General features: G+C 40.3%; 1 protein-coding gene across 13 annotated transcripts in view; it reads right to left on the bottom strand.

Annotated features, from left to right (window-relative positions):
- The window catches only part of CFAP70 (cilia and flagella associated protein 70), a 115,990-nt gene that overhangs the window by 76,238 nt on the left and 20,133 nt on the right, over window positions 1-19,619 (bottom strand). For all 13 annotated transcript variants that reach the window (XR_012417810.1, XM_065520892.1, XM_065520891.1 and 10 more), the window contains 3 exons: window positions 15,544-15,638; window positions 11,236-11,335; window positions 9,238-9,372 (listed from right to left, as the gene is read on the bottom strand). Coding sequence is in view for 12 of the 13 variants with exons in the window: in XM_065520892.1 (XP_065376964.1) it covers window positions 9,238-9,372; window positions 11,236-11,335; window positions 15,544-15,638 (330 nt within the window). In the remaining variant the exon portion in view is untranslated. The remainder of the gene's footprint in view (window positions 1-9,237; window positions 9,373-11,235; window positions 11,336-15,543; window positions 15,639-19,619) is intronic.

Genomic DNA, 19,619 nt, shown 5'->3' with positions numbered 1-19,619 from the left:
TTCTTCTTGCCTCTTTTCACCGTCTTACAATAGCACTGAAGAAATCGATCTAGGCTACGTTGTATTCAACAACTGTACCTCCATAATCAATGTCACCAGCCCCTTGTGTGCTATAAATGGCTCAGTTTTCCTCTGTGGAAACAACATGGCATATACTTATCTACCCACAAATTGGACAGGGCTTTGTGTTCTAGCCACTCTTCTCCCCGACATTGATATCATCCCTGGAGATGAACCTATCCCCATCCCCGCTATTGAGCATTTTATATATAGACCAAAGCGGGCCATACAATTTATTCCTTGTTGGCCGGACTGGGAATCACCACTGCATTTACAACAGGAGCTACAGGCCTAGGAGTCTCACTAACCCAATATACTAAATTATCCAATCAATTAATTTCCGATGTACAAACCTTATCCAGTACTATACAAGATCTACAAGATCAGGTAGACTCATTAGCTGAAGTAGTTCTCCAAAATAGAAGAGGTCTAGACTTACTAACAGCAGAACAGGGAGGGATCTGTTTGGCTCTACAGGAAAGATGCTGTTTTTATGCTAACAAATCCAGGATCGTCAGTGATAAAATAAAGACCTTACAAGAAGAGCTAGAAAAACGCAGAAAAGACCTGGCCGCCAATCCGCTTTGGACTGGACTCCACGGACTTCTCCCTTATCTCCTACCATTTTTGGGTCCTTTACTTACCCTTCTACTCTTTCTCACTCTTGGGCCTATAATCCTTAATAAGCTTTTGGCATTCGTCAGAAGACAAATCGAGGCCTTCCAGGCCAAGCCTATACAGGTCCATTATCATCGCCTTGAGATGTCTGAACATGGTGAGTCTTATCTGCCTTTATAAGACCACCGCCCCTGTGAGCTGAACTGGACAGTCAATGACGGGTAAGAGGACACCACCCCCAACTGAGCCTAAGACAGGAGGGCCGCCCTTGCTGCTGCCTAATCCCATGACGGGCTTAAAAGGTGGGGATGGCCGGGCGCGGTGGCTCACGCCTGTAATCCCAGCACTTTGGGAGGCTGAGGCGGGCGGATCACAAGGTCAGGAGATCGAGACCACGGTGAAACCCCGTCTCTACTAAAAAATACAAAAAATTAGCCGGGCGCGGTTGTGGGCGCCTGTAGTCCCAGCTACTCGGGAGGCTGAGGCAGGAGAATGGCGTGAACCCGGGAGGCGGAGCTTGCAGTGAGCCGAGATCGCGCCACTGCACTCCAGCCTGGGCTGGGCGACAGAGCGAGACTCCGTCTCAAAAAAAAAAAAAAAAAAAAAAAAAAAAAAAAGGTGGGGATGAGTTGACCCAACCTAAGACAGGCGCAGTTCCCGAGGGGTTATCTCTCATCATGAAATAATAAAAAAGGGGGACCTGTCCGGAGCTGCGTGGCCCAGCCATAGCGATTAATAACTGACGATTGACGCCTGAGCTCTATACATTTCCACTCTATACCTCCTCCCTAGATTTACCTTCTTCCCTGTACTGATATCTCATACAAAATGGCGCTCTTTCTGGTTCTTCATCACCCATTTTCCCGTGCCCGGGAAAATGATCAACTTACAGCGCAGGCGCCATCCCGCGCCCGGGAAAATTACCAACTGACGGCGCAGGCGCAACATGACGTCCGACCGAAGAAACCGAAACCTACCTGGCCATGCCCACCGCAGGGCCACCATCATCGCCCTGGCCCAACCTCCGCCCCTGCCGGTCTATATAAGGCATTACACTGCCACCAATAAACGAGACTTGATCAGGATACTGTCTTGTCTCCATTTCTCGTGTCTCTTGTTCCCCCAAGTTCCCACTCCCTCTTCTAGGGCCTACATTGATGAGCCCGCGGGTCGGGACAAATATATATGTATATATAATATGTATGGACATACACACATATATATGTGCATATGTATATGTATACACACACAATTTTCTTAGTGGTTACTTAGTGATTACAACATACATCCTAACTAATCACAATCTATTTCACATCAATACTATCTTAATTCTGGTAAAATACTGAAACTTTGCTCCACTATAGCTCCATTCTATCCTCCTTCCTTTATGCTATTATCATATAAATTAAATCTATATGTTAACCCAACAATATAACGAATACTTTATCCAATCATGTGTTCTAAAGAAGTTAAGAGTAAAAATGAAAAAGATCTATTTCTAAACTCCTTTATATTAACTTATATTTAACCATTTCAAGTATTCCTCATTTCTTCTTATGGATTCAAGTTAGCAACTGGTATCACTTCCTTTCAAGCTGAAAGACTTCCTTTAGTATTTCCTGCAAGGCATGTTTCCTAGCAACAAATTCTTTCAGCATTTATCTGGGGATGTCTTTATTTTGCCTTTGTTGTTTTTGTTTCTTTTACTGAGACAGAGTCTCACTCTGTCATCTAGGCTGGAGTGCAGTGGCGTGATCTTGGCTCACTATAACCTCCTGCCTCAGGAGTTCTCCCGCCTCAGCCTCTTGAGCAGCTGGGATTACAGGTGCACACCACCATGCCCAGGTAACTTTTGTATTTTTAGTAGATACAGGGTCTCATCATGTTGGCCAGGCTGGTCTCAAACACCTGACCTCAGGTGATCCACCCACCTCTACCTCCCAAAGTGCTGGGATTACAGGCATGAGCCACCGCACCCAGCCCTGCCCTTGTTTTCGGTTGGTAGTTTTTGTGTATGTGTGTTTTTCTTTCAGAATTTCACATATGTTATTCTACTGCCTTCTGGTTTCCATTGTTTCAGATGAAAAAATCAGTGGTTAACCATATTGATTCTCCCCTGTAAGTGATGAATTGTTTTTCTCCTGTTGCATTTGTGATGTTCTCTTTGTCTCTCTCCTTCATTTGACTATATATAATGTGTATATTTTGGGTCTCTGTGTGCTGATCCTAACTGGGATTTTCTAAACTCCTTGGTTCTGTAAATTAATGTTTTCATCAAATGTGGGATATTTTCAGACATTATGTCTTTATACTCTTCCCTGTTGGGACTCTTATTACATATTTGTTGGTTGCCTTCCACCAAGATTGCCATTTTGATGTAGTTTGGCTCTTTATCCTCTAGAAATCTCATGTTAAAATGTGATCCCCCTCCAGTGGGTGACAGCGTGAGAAGACCATGTCTCAAAAAAAAAGGAAGAAAGAAAAAAAGAAAAGAAATGTGATCCCCAATGTTCTAGGTAGGGCGTGGTAGGAGGTGTTAGGGTCGTGGGGTAGATCCCTCATAAATGGCTTGGTGCTATTCTTGAAGTAATGAGTTCTCACTCTGTTAGTTACAAAGAGATCTGCTTGCTAAAAAATAATCTGGCACCGCTCTCCTCTCTTTTATGCTATTTCTCTCACTATGTGACATGTCTGCTTCCCCTTTGCCTTCCATCATGATCGTAATGAGACAGAGTAGGGATGGGACTTGGCATTCAGCTCACCCCCAATGGATAATTCTTTCATGCATTCTTGAGCTAAAGGTAAGGGTGGGGAAGGCAGAGCAGCCCCAGACAAGAAGGCCTCAAACTCCTTAGTTTTTCATGCATTAGTATTTCTCAGCTTGTTGATGCTTTTGGTCAATTTCAAGGATGGTGAAATGACTTTTTGTCCATTTGTCTAGCTTTATGGTTGCTTTCGTGGGGAGATGATTTGTCAACCTCCTCACTTGGCCATAGCCAGAGATATTTCCTTTCCAATGTTTTCTATATATTTTAAAAATTATTGTAAAAAAATGTGAATATATTTATATTTTGACTTTCATTTAACAGACTATCATTTACATTCTCTCATGTTTTAAAATTTTTCATGAGGATAATTTTTAATATATGCACAATATTCCCCTATCATACGTGTATAATAAAAGTGATAGCTAAAATTTTCTGTGTGCCAACTACATTCCTAGTACTTTATATATTTCATCTCATTTAATAGGTAAAACAATTCTAGGAAACAAGTATTGCCTCCATTTTACTGATGAATACAGTAAATGTGAGACAAATTTAGTCACTTGCCTGAAGTCATCCAGCTAGTAAATGGCAGTTCCAGAATTCAAACTCTAGGGTGCCTGAGTGGGTTATCAAACCTCATAACTTTTCTATTATGATTCACTGTTTCCCTCAGATTCACCAAGAGTATCTTCATATAGAAAGGTTTGGATACATTTCCAATTATTCCCTTGAAATAGTTTCCTAGAAGTAGAAGTCCTATTGGAAAGGATATAAGTATTTCAAGCTTTTGAATACATATGGACAATAAATTTTTTTGCAAAAAGTTTTTACCAATTTACGCTCCTACTAGCTCCTACTAGCAGTGAATGAAAGTTGTTTTACTGAGATTGAGCAAGGATCCTCTTTTTAGAGGCCTGTGCTCCCCAAGCATGGAAATAATGGAAAATTCTGAAGTTCCTTCAAGAGACATTCTAGGCACCCAGCTAGCCCCAGAAATAAATAAGTAACTTAAACAAGAAGGTAATAGTAGCCTAAAACAATAGCCAAGGAAGTTAAAGTTCAAAAGATGTTTGCTTTATAGAAACTAAACATAACGTCTTAACATATGTCCCTGAGTTGTCTTTCTGAGCCTCAGAAAGAACCACTGAAGGAACCACTGAAAGGATCAGATGGCCCTCAGATCAGCTAATGGATCAGCCCCCAGCTAAGAGGGAAGTGAAGACTGAACTATATGGTCCTTTGTTCTAAATTTCTTTCTGGGGTGCTTGGAGAAAGTCACTCCCCCTAGCCAGTTAACATTTTTCTACTGACCCCAAATTTTTAAACAAAGCCTCTCTTCCTTAACAACTGCAAATCAGAAAATCTTTGAATCTATCTACCACTCTCAAGCCTCCCTACCCCTGCCTCAACATATCCTGCCCTTTTAAGCTTAAACCAATGTGTAACTTGCATATATTGATTTATGACTTTGCCTGTAGCTTCTGCTTTCCTGAAATTTACCTCTGCCTTTAAAAATCATTGCCTGCGGCCGGGCCCGGTGGCTCAAGCCTGTAATGCCAGCACTTTGGGAGGCCGAGACGGGCGGATCACGAGGCCAGGAGATCGAGAGACGATCCCGGCTAACACGGTGAAACCCCGTCTCTACTAAAAAATACAAAAAAACTAGCCGGGCGAGGTGGCGGGCGCCTGTAGTCCCAGCTACTCGGGAGGCTGAGGCAGGAGAATGGCGTAAACCCGGGAGGCGGAGCTTGCAGTGAGCTGAGATCCGGCCACTGCACTCCAGCCTGGGTGACAGAGCAAGACTCTGTCTCAAAAAAAAAAAAAAAAAAAAAAAAAAAAAATCATTGCCTGCAAGCCATCAGGGAGCTCAGGATTTGATAATTTAGCTGCCTGGTCCTCCTTGCTTGACACCCTGCAATGAAAGCCTTTCTTTCTATCACTGCAAACCTTGGTGCATATATGTGGTTTTACTGTACTAGGTGAGCAAACATCAGTTTGGTTCTATAACATTATCACACCTTTGCCACCAATGGGCATTATCATATTTTAAAGAATTGTTGAACTTTTCAAGTAAAATGATAACTATTGTTATTTAAATTAATAATTCCTTGATTAATAAATAAGGCCAGATGTCTCTTCTTATATCTATTGGCCACTGACACTTCTTTTGTGAACTGCTATTTCATGTATCTTGCCCATTAAGAAAAAGTTTGTTATTCTTCTAGATTGAAAAAACTACTATATTTCAGGAATAGTAGCTATCTTTCAGGAAACTACTGTATTTCAGAAACAGTAGCTATCTTTCTGATGTGTATTCAAATATTTTCCCTAGTTCTTCAGTTACATTGTAATTTTATTTATGAAGGTTTATTTTATATATAGAAACTTGACGTTTTTGGTAAACAAAATACTTTATTTCATACTTTTCACTGCTTTCAAGCCTAGGAAGTTTTCTCTTACTTCATATTTTTAATACTCATTTTTATAGTCTTCACATTTAACTTTATTTAATAAATTCATTTGAAATTTATTTTGATCTATGTTATATGCAACACTTGCATTCTTTTCTCCCATTTTTTTATTTTTAATTTTTTTTGAGACAAGGTCTCACTCTGTCACTCAGGCAGAGTACAGTAGCACGATCACAGCTCACTGCAGCCTTGACCTCCTCGGCTCAATCGATCTTCCTACCTTAGCCTCTGGAGTAGCTGGGACTACAGGAATGTGCCACCATGTTCTGCTAATTTAAAAAAATATATTTTTTTTTTTAGAGATGGGGTCTCACTATTTTGTCCTGGTTGGTCTTGAACTCCTGGGCAGAAGTGATACTCCCACCTCAGCCTCCTGAAGTTCTGGGATTACAGGTGTGAGCCACCATGCCCAGCCTTCTTTCCCATTTAACTATCTATAAAACATTAATAATTATCCTTTTTGTTTTTTCTTGAGATGGAGTCTCGCTCTGTCTCCAGGCTGGAGTGCAATGGCACAATCTTGGCTCACTGCAACCTCTGCTTCCCAGGTTCAAGCGATTCTCCTGCCTCAGCCTCCTGAGAAGCTGGGACTACAGGCGCACCACATCATGCCCAGCAAATTTTTGTATTTTTAGTAGAAACAGGGTTTCACCATGTTGGCCAGAATGGTCTCAAGCTCTTGACCTCGGCCTCCCAAAATGCTGGGATTATAAGTGTGGCCTATAAAGTATTAATATTTTTAATGGCTACATATTTCATCATTTTTATTTACTATGATTTACTAAACATTCCTCTATTAGTAAACATTTAATCTCATTTTTAGTTTTTGCTATTATAGGTTTCAAAAAGTTTTCATGAATATGAGATGTTTGAACCTATTAAATTATGTCCTTAAAATAAATTTCTGGCCGGGCACAGTGGCTCATGCCTGTAATCCCAGCACTTTGGGAGGCCAAGGTGGGTGGATCACCTGAGGTCAGGAGTTCGAGACCAGCCTGTCTAACATGGTGAAACCCCGTTTCTACTAAAAATACAAAAAATTAGCCGGGCATATTAGCGTGCACCTGTAATCCCAGCTACTTGGGAAGCTGAGACAGGAGAATTGCTTGAACCTAGGAGGCGGAGGTTGCAGTGAGCCGAGATCGCGCCATTGCACTCTAGCTTGGGCAACAGAGCGAGACTCCATCTCAAAAAATAAAAATGATAAATAAATAAATTCCTATAAATGTGGCTTCTAGTTCAAAAGATACTGATGTAGAAACAGTTTATTACTCAGTTAGTGTACAACTAGATGACGGGGTTTTCATAAATTTATTATTGAAAAATAGCTGTCCTAATAACAGTGACATAATAATACACTTTTGTTATTGTTGTGTTTTACAAAGCCTCATTTTCTCTTAGGAAGCAACATGATAAAACTGACTTCTTGCTTGAATATATGATTTTAACATTTTTACACCTAGTAATGGAAAAAAAACATATTCTAGTTCATTAATTACCACATGGATTTCAGTTTTTCCATATTTAACAACAATAGACTTTTTTTTTTCTTTTTCTTATATATATATTTTTAAGACAGAGTCTTGCTCTGTCACCCAGGCTGGAGTGCAGTGGTGCAATTTGGGCTCACTGTAACCTCCGCCTCCGAGGTTCATGCAATTTTCCTGCCTCAGCCTTCCGAGTGGCTGGGATTACAGGCAGCTCCAGCCACCACACTCTGCAAATTTTTGTATTTTTAGTAGAGATGGGTTTTAGCCACGTTGGCCAGGCTGGTCTCCAACTCTCAGCTGCCTGCCTCAGCCCCCTACAGTGCTGGGATTATAGGTGTGAGCCATCACACCCAGTCACACTTATAATGCTAAAAGTTTTTTTTTTTTTTTTTGAGACGGAGTCTCGCTCTGTCGCCCAGTGCACTGGAGCAATCTTGGCTCACTGCAAGCTCCGCCTCCCATTTTCACGCCATTCTCCTGCCTCAGCCTCCAGAGTGGCTAGGACTACAGGTGCCTGCCACCACACCCGGCTAATTTTTTGGATTTTTAGTAGAGATGGGGTTTCACCGTGTTAGCCAGGATGGTCTCGATCTCCTGACCTCGTGATCCGCCCACCTCAGCCTCCCAAAGTGCTGGGATTACAGGCATGAGCCACCGTGCCCGGCCTATGCTAAAAGTTTTATACCCAAATTTATTGAGGTAAAATTTAAGTACAATAAAAATAAACCATACATATTTAAAGTATATAATTTCATCAATTTTGACATATGTGTATACCTATGAAACCATCACCACAATCAAGATAACCATCATTTCCATATCCCTAATATTTTCCTTTCATTCCTTTGTAATCCATCTCTCCTTCTATCCCTGTTCCCAGGTAACCATAATCTGCTTTTTATCAATATAGATAAATTACTTTCCCAGAATTGCATATAAATGTAATTATATAGAATGAACTTTTCAAGACCCTGTCTCTATATAAAAATTTTTTTTTTTTTTTTTTGAGACGGAGTCTTGCTGTGTCCCCCAGGCTGGAGTGCAGTGGCGCGATCTCGGCTCACTGCAAGCTCCGCCTCCCGGATTCACGCCATTCTCCTGCCTCAGCCTCCTGAGTAGCTGGGACTACAGGCGCCCACTACCGCGCCCGGCTAATTTTTTGTATTTTTAGTAGAGACGGTGTTTCACCGTGGTCTCGATCTCCTGACCTTGTGATCCGCCCGCCTCGGCCTCCCAAAGTGCTAGGATTACAGGCGTGAGCCACCGCGCCAGGCCAAAAATTTTTTTTTAAATAGCCAGCCACAGTGGTGCACATCTGTAGTCCCAGCTATTCAAAAGGCTGAGGCAGGAGGATCCCTTGAGCCCAGGAATTTGAGGCAGTAGTGAGCTATGATTGCACCACTGCACTCCAAAGCGAGACCCACATCTCTTAAAAAAAAAAAAAAAAAAAGTACTCTCTTTTCTCCCTTTTGTCTAGCTTCTTCTATTTGGCATAATGCATTTGAGATTCATCCGTGCTGTTGCATGTATCATTAGCTCATTTCTTTTTATTGTTGAGTAGTATTCCATTGTACAGAGGTACCACACAATTTGTTTTTCTATGTTCTCTGTTAACCTGTTGATAGAGATCTAGGTTTTCAGTTTTTGCCTTTTCGTTATCCTAAATTTTTTAAGGTCCAATGCAGAATGACTATAAAGCTATATATTTAATATCCTAGTATACCAACTGGTTCTAAATATCAGTTGTAAAGATGTATATGCTAAAGATGTAAGTAAACAGATATATAAAGGATAAATTACCATGATGCTTTTTATGCAATTTTTTCTTACCTTTTCATGGACTACACTGTCCAGGTAAGGGTAAACATGAAAAGCTCCCCGAATTCTCTTCACACCTGGATACAACAATGGGACCATATTAACATAAGCCACACCATGAAATGAAAGCTGACCTTCTTCATCAGTCTAAAGGAATAAAACCAGAGAGTTATTAGTGCTATAAGCAATATAATATAAGGTATGGAGCTCTGACTCAGCAGTTCAAAGGCCTGGTTTTAGAAACTAACTCTACTACTTAGCCAGTTACGTGACTTTGGATCAGTTACATAAGACATTTTGGGCCTTCTTTATCATGAAAATGGGTTCAATAATACCATGATCACTGAGAAAATGCATATAAACAGTGTTAATAGTAAAGGCAGTAGTTGCATCAATACAAACTCAAATTAATTGATAATATATATATTCAACCAAAAAGTCAATTTCACCATGTGGCTTCCTAGGAGAAAGTGAAGCTTTATAAAAAACAACAACAATAACAATAACAAAAAACTTAAAAGGAATCAGAAGCTATGGCTTTTAGCTTTAGTTCACAGACTCATACAAATAAAAGGGACCTTACAAATTATCTGGACCAGTGATGACAAATAGGCTTTAACTTATATCTAAATTCTCATTAATTGGTGGAGGTGTTTTAGCATAGTTGGTTGAGAAAAATTATCTGCATTTATCTTGGTTCAAAAGGAAAGAGTGCTTTGATTGATCAGCATTATCCACCATGGATGAAGGCAGATGAATGACAGTCTCCTGTCATGTATTTACCATACTTGATTTCATCTAAACTTTCATTGCAAAGATGAAGAACATGTTAATAAATATATTTTAACAGCATTTTTTAATGGTTGTATGGTTTGCCACAGAAAATTTTTATAGGGAAAAAAATCAATTTTGTGAAAGAAAATAAATTCCAAGCATAAAAGTAACCTCTTTGATTTCACCTATTATAATAATTGGCAACTAGATTAAAAAGTCCTATGCTCGGCTGGGCGCAGTGGCTCACGCCTGTAATCCCAGCACTTTGGGAGACTGAGGCAGGTGGATCATGAGGTCAGGAGTTCGAGACCAGCCTGATCAACATGGTGAAGCTCTGTCTCTGCTAAAAATACAAAAATTAGCCGGGCGTGGTGGTGTGTGCCTGTAATCGCAGCTACTCAGGAGGCTGAAGCAGGGGAATCACTTGAACCCAGGAGGCGGAGGTTGCAGTGAGCCGAGATTGCACCACTGCCCTCCAGCCTAGGCAACAGAGTAAGACTCCATCTCAAAAAAATAAAAAAAAAGTCCTATGTTCATGTGATAACAGATAGTTTAGAAATCTAAGGAAAGTTTGCCAATACTTATATACAACAAAGGGAGAAATGGTTACATAGTGATAGTATTTTTATTATGTGAAAAGCCTATGTTTAAAGTCAGCCAAACAATTTAGATACTTATTAAATGTCTGCTATTTGCCATACATCATGCTAGGTACCATGGAGGATACACATCAGCCTACTACATGACCCCTACTCTCAGGGAGTTTATGAACAAGCAGAAAAGACCAGACATGCACAGGTAAAACAATAGATAACATGTAATAGGCTCATCAAAGCTAAGCCTTTTAAAAATAGTAGTATATCTAAGATTCCAATTACACTAATTAGCAGGCTAAAACATTTTAAGTAGGCAAGTTTAACCTATGGTAAAACTATTGTGAAGGGCTAAAGAGAAATAGGATATCTGGTAATAAAGCCTAGAGAGTTTTTAGTGAACAACGGGGAACTAGGGTGGCCAATAATCCTGGTTTTTCCCAGGACAGAGGAGTTTCCTGGGACATGAGACTTCCAGTGCTAAAACAAGTGAAGTTCAGGGCAAATCAGGATGAGCTAGTCACCCTTGGGAGAACAGCTATATTAATTCACATTTTCTTTTGGTATCAGAATTGAAGCAGAATAACAGGTCGAGTCTGATTCCACATTTCTTATATAAATAGTTTTGAGGGGGCATATTTACCTTTTCAGTTTTGCCAGCTTTCCCTTTGGGTACAGTGACCAGAGGAACTCTTGTGATCTCTACAGGCCAAAGCCGGCAATCGGCAATTCGCTTCTGAAAACTGCAAATCAAGAATCAGTCCATTAGCATTATATGTAAAAATAAAGTCAGTATAATTTAGGTTAAAGGGAAATATTCTCTTTTATTAGGTAATATAGAGTATACATATATAAAAATAGCGGGGCTGGGCTCAGTGGCTCATGCCTGTAAATGCCAGCACTTTGAGAGACTAAGGCAGGCAGATGGCTTGAGCCCAGGTGTTCAAGATGGTCTGAGCAACATGGCAAAATTCCATCTCTATGAAAAATACAAAACATTAGCTGGGCATCGCAGTGAATACCTGTGGTTCCAGCTACTTGAGGAGGCTGAGGTGGGAGGATGGCTTCAGCCCAGCAGGTCAAGGCTACAGTGAGCCGTGATGGCACTACTGCACTCTCACCTGGGCCACAGTGAGACCCTATCTCAAAAAAAAAAAAAAAAAAAATTTAAATAAAATAAATAAAAATTTCTTACTGGGTTGGTGGTTTTTAAAACTTTCCCAAACCTATAACATTCCAAAAATAATTCTGCTCAACTTCTAGTGAGGCAAATTGAACACTTTTAGAGCAATTTAGCAATATGAATCAAAAACCTTCAAAAATCCATAATCATTCACTATAAATTCTACTTGTAGTGATTTATTCTAAAGAAATAATCAGACAAGTTTACAAATGGTATAAAATTGGTTATTTCTACTGTGAAAATACTATCCAGTTTCAGCTCCAACACAGTTTTGAAGTAATCCCACCAGTCCTCGCAACAAGAAAAATGTTGACCGAATTGAAATAAATAACATTTCTTAGATCCATCATAGAATTGAGGTCACAAGGCAAAAACTGCCATCCTGAAATTGAGAAAGACAGGAAAATACAGAGGATCACAGCTGCAGTCAGCTTAAAGACAGCAGAAGCCAGTGGTGCCAGCAACCAGTAGAAATAGTTTAATGATAATTTTGACAAATTGTTGGAGACTGAATGTAGACTAGCTGGGAGTGAAAAACTCCAGGGGGCCCACTGTTAAGGGTCCCCATACTTACATAAGTTTTAAATCCAGGAGCCCCACCAAGTTCTCACAGTGAAGATGGAAGAAAAATACCCTCATATTTCAGGCAGGGAGAGAAGAAAAGTAACCATTTTGAAATATGGCCGCAGCATTCTCCCTATCAAAGGGTTGATCTTTAAGGGAAACTACTTTACCAGATCCTTATCTGATCTCAGGGAAGGGCATTTAGACAACTCCAACCTATCTAGCTTCCACAGGGATAGGAGGAAAAACAATTATGAAACACTTCTGAAAGTCACAGCCCAGGGACCCAAACCTATTTACTGAGACTTCATCACAGGTAATAGAATACTTCTCCCCAACAATTTGCCACTACATCAACAGAGTTTCAATATAATAACAATGAATTACAACTGAGAGGGCTACACACCACTCTATTAGAGAAGTTCTTGGGCAAATCCAAAGACAACAGGGGAGGTGGGGGGGGAAAGGAAACTGAAGCCTCTGGCACTTACAACTATAGCAAACAAGAAACACAACCCAGCTCCTAACCAGATTAACATAATACCTCACACTAAAAATACTAGTTACCTCAATTCCTATTACCCAATATATAATGGCTAGCTTCCAAATTAAAAGGCTATAAAGAATGCTAAAAGGCAAGAAAAAATATAGTCCAAATAGACAAAGCTACTATAAGACCTAGACTAAGATATGACATAGATTTTGGAATTATCAGATAGGAAATTTAAGTAAATATAATTATATTAAAGACTCTTAAGGAAAAAGTAGGCAACATGCAAGAACAGATGGGTAATGTAAGCAGAGATGGAAACTCTAAGAAAGAATCAAAAGGAAATGCTAGATATCAAAAACACAAACAAAAATGAATAATTCATTTGATGGGCTTCTAAGTTGACTGGACATGGCTAAGGAAAATAAAATCAGTGAACGTGAGTATATGCGAATAGAAACTCCCCAAACTGAAATGCAAAGGAAAAAAAATGAAAACAAAAAATCATAACAGAATATCCAAGACTTGTGGAACAATTTAAAAAGGTGTAATTAGGCATAACGGAAGAAGAAAGAAAAGAGCAGAAGAAATATTTGCAGTAATAATAGCTAAGAATTTTCCAAAATTAGCTGACAGACACCAAACCACAGATCCAGGAATCTCAGAGAACACCAAGCAGAATAAGGACAAAAACAAACAAACAACTATATCTAGGCATATCGTTTTCAAACTGCAAAAAAGAAAATCTTGAAAAAAAAACCAGAGGAAAAAACACTTTACCTATGGAAGAACAAGGGTTAGAAATACATTGGACTTCTCTTCAGAAACCATGCCAGCAAGAAGAGAGTAGGGCAAAATATTTAAAGTTGTGAAAGAAAAAACCACCAACTTAGAAGTCTGTACCTACTAAAATTATCCTTCAAATGTGAAGGAGAAATAAACCCTTTCTCGAACAAACAAAAATGAGAGGAGTTTCTGGCCACTAGACCTGCCTTACAAGAAATGTTAAAAGTTTTTAGAGAAAAGGAAAATGACATGGGTCAAAAAACTTGTATCAACATAAGAAAGAGCATCAGGAAAAGTCATAAATGAAGGTAAAATAAATTTGTTTTTTTATTCTTAATTGATCTGATAACTACTTGTTCAAAGGAATAATGACAACAATGTATCCTCAATAAAATATTAGCAAATCAAATCTAACAATGTGTAAAAAGAGTTATACACCATGACCAAGTGGGGGACCAGGGGTATATAAAAACTCTCTAATACATCTGCTCAATTTTTCTGCTCGATTTTTCTATAAATCTTAAGCCGTCCTAAAAAATCAGATATTCTTTTTTTTTTTTTTTAAGTCAGAGTTGTTCATTCAGATTGTATATATATTGGTAATCCCTCAACTGTCATCTCTAAAGACCAGGTCATTGTGACAAAGACTGATAGTTACCTACACAATATGTGTACCTGTTCTTTACTAATTAAATCTTGATTTAGCCTGGGTGACAATGTGTTCAACTAAAACATTTTATTGTCTAGCCTTCTTGCATCTAAAGGTTGGCTAATGAGACATAAACAGAAGTTGCCAGATTCCAGGAAGGTTCCACAAGAGGGGTTAAGATAGCCAGCATGTGTCCTTTTTTATAACCATTCTCCTCTTCCAAATTTCTGCCAGAAATGTGAGTGTGCAAGCTGGAGCTCCAGCAGCCACCTTTGCACCATGACACAACCTTGTGGATGGAAGTCATGTAGTAAAGAAGGTAGAGCAAAAGGAAAGATGGAGCCTGGATATCTAATAACACTGTGTAATCATCATACATACCAATTCTGGACTTTTTTTTTTTTTTTTTTTTTTTTGAGATGGAGTCTTGCTCTGTCACCAGGCTGGAGTGCAGTGGCGTGATCTCGGCTCACTATAACCTCCGCCTCCTGGGTTCAAGTGATTCTCCTGCCTCAGCCTCTCGAGTAGCTGGGACTACAGGCAAGCACCACCATGCCCAGCTAATTTATGCCCAGCTAATTTATGCCCAGCTAATTTTTCTATTTTTAGTAGAGACAGGGTTTCACCATGTTGGCCAGGATGGTCTCAATCTCTTGACCTCATGATCCGCCCGCCTTGGACTTTCAAAGTGCTGGGATTGCAGGTGTGAGCCATTGCACTCAGTTGACTTTTTTTTTTAAGAGACAAGGTGTCACTCCATTGCCCAGGCTGGAGTGCAGTGACTCAATCACAGCTCACTGCAGCTTCAATCTCCTGGGCTCAAGCAATCCTATCACCTCAGCCTCACAAGTAGTAAGACTACAGGTGTGTATCTGCACCAAACTAATTTTGTGTGCGCGTGTGTGTGTGTGTGTGTGCGTGTGTGTGTGTGTGTGTGTGAGCCAGAGTCTTACTCTGTTGCCCAGGCTGGTCTTGAACTCTTGGCTTCAAGAGATCATCCTGCCTCCCAAAGTGCTGGCATTATAGGCATGAGCCACCAGGCCCAGCTCAGACTTCTTTTATACAAAAGAGGAATAAGCATTCACCTTGCTTAAACCACATTATTAGCTGTTTCTGTTATTAGCAGATGAACACAACGTCACTCTAATATATAGATGTGATAAATGAAAGTCTCAATCTAAAATCACCTTAACTCAAATATAAATAAAATTAACAAAAGTAACATTTCTTCCCACCTACAAGCCTTTGTGGGTTAGACATATTTCCTTCCTCTTCTTACCTGACCACTGCAGAAGGATCAAGGTAGCAGCGACTTTCCAAGTCCCAAATAATCCTTTTCTTTATGCACTCTGCTTGATTCCTAAATTCACTGTCCTGTAAAATATAAGATAAAGACTTCTGTTCTCTGTATCTGTGCCATGATTTCATTCTGCTCCATCTATAGGGCATTCTTTTAATGGATTTGTTCACAATACTTTTCTTACGACTACTATTACTACTATAAGTATGACTACTATTGCAAGTACTACCACCACCTTAAAATTATGAGTACTTTATTAATAAAGTATATAAGATAAATTACATATATAATAGTTACATTGATCCGGTACTAAGATCCAAATACTGACTAAGATAACCCTAATCAATGATTCTCAAATCTAGATGTACATTAAAATCATCTGGATTTTTTTTTTTTTTTTAAATAACACCTGGACCCGGTGCAGTATCTCACACCTGTAATCCCAACACTTTAGGAGGCCAAGGCAGGAGTACTGCTTGAGGCCAGGAGTTTAAGACCAGGCTGGGCAACAAAGTGAGACCTCCATCTCTAAAAAAATTTAAAAATTAGCCGAGTGTGGTGGCATGAGCCTGTGGTCCCAGCTACTCACGAGGCTGAGGCAGGAGAATTGCTTGAGCCTAGGAGGTTGAGGCTACAATGAGCCTCAATAATCACACCACTGCATTCCAGCCTGGGTAACAGAGTGAGAACCTGTCTCAAAAAAATAAAAAACCAAAAAAGCAAAAAACACCTGGCATTGGTACTATTTTAAAAGTAAATTCTTACATAGTTTACCTGGGTTAAGGCTTGGCCATTGTCATTGTTTTCAATACTTTCCTGGTGACTGTAATGTGCAGCCAGGACTGAGAATTAACAATCTAATCTAAAACATAAAATATAATCTGAATGTCTAAAATAAAATGTCTGATCTAAATTCAAATAGAAATCTAAGAAAAGTATGAATTTTCACTAATCACAATGATGAGAAAAGATACTGCGCAGTGTTTTTCCAATATTCCTAGCCTCATCTCTACTATTTTATATATTTAGAGTCAGACAATGAAAAATAATTCAACCATCCTTATTTTACAAATTATTTTATTAAATGTTTCCATCAGTGGATTATCAGCTCATTCAAGAAACATCTGCAAGTGTGTTATACTATTTTCTATGCCCTTGACAAATTTGTGGTAATTTATATAATTAATAATAAGTATATTAAAGTATGTCCATACAATGTCACATTATACAGCAAGTACAAATAAAGAAAAAGAGTGAGACTGCTTTTTATGTAATGTGCAAAAATCTCAAAAATACACAACAAAGTAAAACAAAGCAAGTGCATATAGTGTGTTTAAGTATGTACTCTTTACATTTGTGTAATAAAAATGATGGGGAAAGAATATATGTATGTATTAGTGTATGCATATATATATGATTAAACACAACTCAGTTTTAAAAAATGAAAAACCGGCAGGGCGCAGTGGCTTGCGCCTGTAATCCCAGCACTTTGGGAGTTGGAGGTGGGCAGATCACTTGAGGTCAGGAGTTTGAGACCAGCCTGGCCAATATGGTGAAGCCCTGTCTCTACCAAAAATACAAAAATCAGCAGGGCATGGTGGCATGCGCCTGTAATCCCAGCTACTCAGGTGGTTGAGGCATGAGAATAGCTTGAACCCAAGAGGCAGAGGTTGCAATGAGCTAAGATAGCGCCACTGCACTCCAGCCTGGGCGACAGAGTGAGACTCTGTCACAAACAAACAAACAATAATACCTTGAGATAAAGGAAAAATAGCAGTGTCTTCCCAACAGATTCTAATTCTGAAAATAACAAGACTTTGAATACTTCCTGAAAATCTGGACTTTTTTTTTTTTTGAGACGGAGTCTCACGCTGTTGCCCAGGCTGGAGTGCAGTGGCGCGATCTCGGCTCACTGCAAGCTCCGCCTCCTGGGTTCACGCCATTCTCCTGCCTCAGCCTCCTGAGTAGCTAGGACTACAGGCACCCGCCACCGCGCCCGGCTAATTTTTTGTATTTTTAGTAGAGACGGGGTTTCACTGTGGTCTCGATCTCTTGACCTTGTGATCCGCCCGCCTCGGCCTCCCAAAGTGCTGGGATTACAGGCTTGAGCCACCGCGCCCAGCCGAAAATCTGGACTTCTAAAGATAAGAACTTTTATCGGCCGGGCACAGTGGTTCACACCTGTAATCCCAGCACTTTGGGAGGCCGAGGCAGGCGGATCACCTGAGGTCAGGAGTTCAAGACCAGTCTGGCCAAACATGGTGAAACCCCATCTCCACTAAAAATACAAAAATTAGCCAGGTGTGGTGGCAGGTGCCTGTAATCCCAGCTACTTGGGAGGCTGAGGTAGGAGAATCGCTTGAACCCGGGAGGCAAAGGTTGCAGTGAACCGAGATCACGCCATTGCACTCCAACCTGGGCAACAGGAAGGAAACTCCATCTCAAAAAAACAAAAAAAGAAAAGAACTTTTATCCCTGATGTTTATTATGCTGATGTCTGAAGATATTTTATAACCTTTGTATATCTGAGAATCAAGTGAAGAAACCTGCAGTTTTGCCATCATGAATAGACTAATGTAAATGGGGTAACGTTGGTAATTTTGTGTTGCTTTCTTATAAAAACATTTGACCTTGAACAACACAATTTGAATTGCCCACTTATATATATGCGGATTTTTTTTTTTTTTTTTTTTTGAGACAGAATCTTGCTTTGTTGCCCAGGCTGGAGTGCAGTGGTATGATCTCGGCTCACTGCAGCCTCTGCCTCCTGGGTTCAAGCGATTCTCATGCCTCAGCTTCCTGAGGAGCTGGGATTCAGGCACACACCACTATACCGGCTAATTTCTGTGTTTTTAGTAAAGACGGGGTTTCACCATGTTGGCTGGGCTGGTCTCAAACTCCTGGTCTCAAGTGATCAGCCCGCCTTGGCCTCACAAAGTGCTGGGATTACAACCACTGCACCTGGCTCATATGTGAATCTTTTTTTTTTTTTTTAGACAGAGTCTCACTCTGTTGCCCAGGCTGGAGTGCAATGGCACGATCTTGGCTCACTGCAACCTCTACCTCCCGGGTTCAAGTGGTTCTCCTACCTCAACCTCCCGAGTAGCTGAGATTACAGCTGTATGCCACTACACCCAGTCAATTCTTGTATTTTTAGTAGAGATGGGGTTTCACCATATTGTCCAGGCTGGTCTCGAACTCCTGACCTTGTGATCCACCCGCCTTGGCCTCTCAAAGTGCTAGCATTATAGGCATGAGCCACCACATCTGGCCACGTGGATCTTTTTTAAACCAAACATGGATTAAAATACAGTATTTGCGGGATGAAAACCCACATATATGGAGGGCCAACTTTTCCTATACATAGTTACTATAGGGCTGACTGAAGGACTTGAGTATGCACGAATTTTGCTATTTGCAGGGGTCCTGGCAACAATCCCCCAAGTATACCAAGGAATCACTATACTTTTTTGTTTGTTTTGTTTTTGAGACAGAGTCTCGCTCTGACACCCAGGCTGGAGTGAGGTGGCACAATCCTGGCTCACTTCAACCTCCGCCTCCCGGTTCAAGTGATTCTTGTGCCTCAGCCTCCCAAGCAGCTGGAATTACAGGTGTGTGCCAACATGCCCAGCTAAGTTTTGTATTTTTAGTAGAGACAGGGTTTCATCATGTTGGCCAGGTTAGTCTCGAACTCCTGATCTCAGTGATCCACCTGCCTAGGCCTCCCAAAGTGCTAGGATTACAGGCATCAGCCACTCCGCCCAGCCAAGATGACTATACTGATTTTTTATTTGGTGAGTCAGTCCTGAAGTCTGACTCCCTTTCACAATTTCCAAGGAAACCTTTTCTTTACTTTTCTAAATGCTTCTGTCTCTGAGTCTTCCTTTGACTTATGTATTTCCTTTTATATACATAAGAAAGTATCTAGAAGGAAACACAAGAAACTGTAACAAAGGTGATGACTGTCACAGAATCCTTGGTCTGTTGCTTTTCCAGCAGAAAACCTCTGTGGCTGGTGGCACCTTTGCCCAAATTTTGGTTGGGCCTGGTAGGCT

Source organism: Macaca fascicularis, chromosome 9 (genome assembly GCF_037993035.2).
Source record: "Macaca fascicularis isolate 582-1 chromosome 9, T2T-MFA8v1.1".
Taxonomy (NCBI): domain Eukaryota; kingdom Metazoa; phylum Chordata; class Mammalia; order Primates; family Cercopithecidae; genus Macaca; species Macaca fascicularis.
The sequence above is the reverse complement of the archived record's forward strand: the minus strand, read 5'-3'. Positions and strand labels throughout refer to the sequence as shown.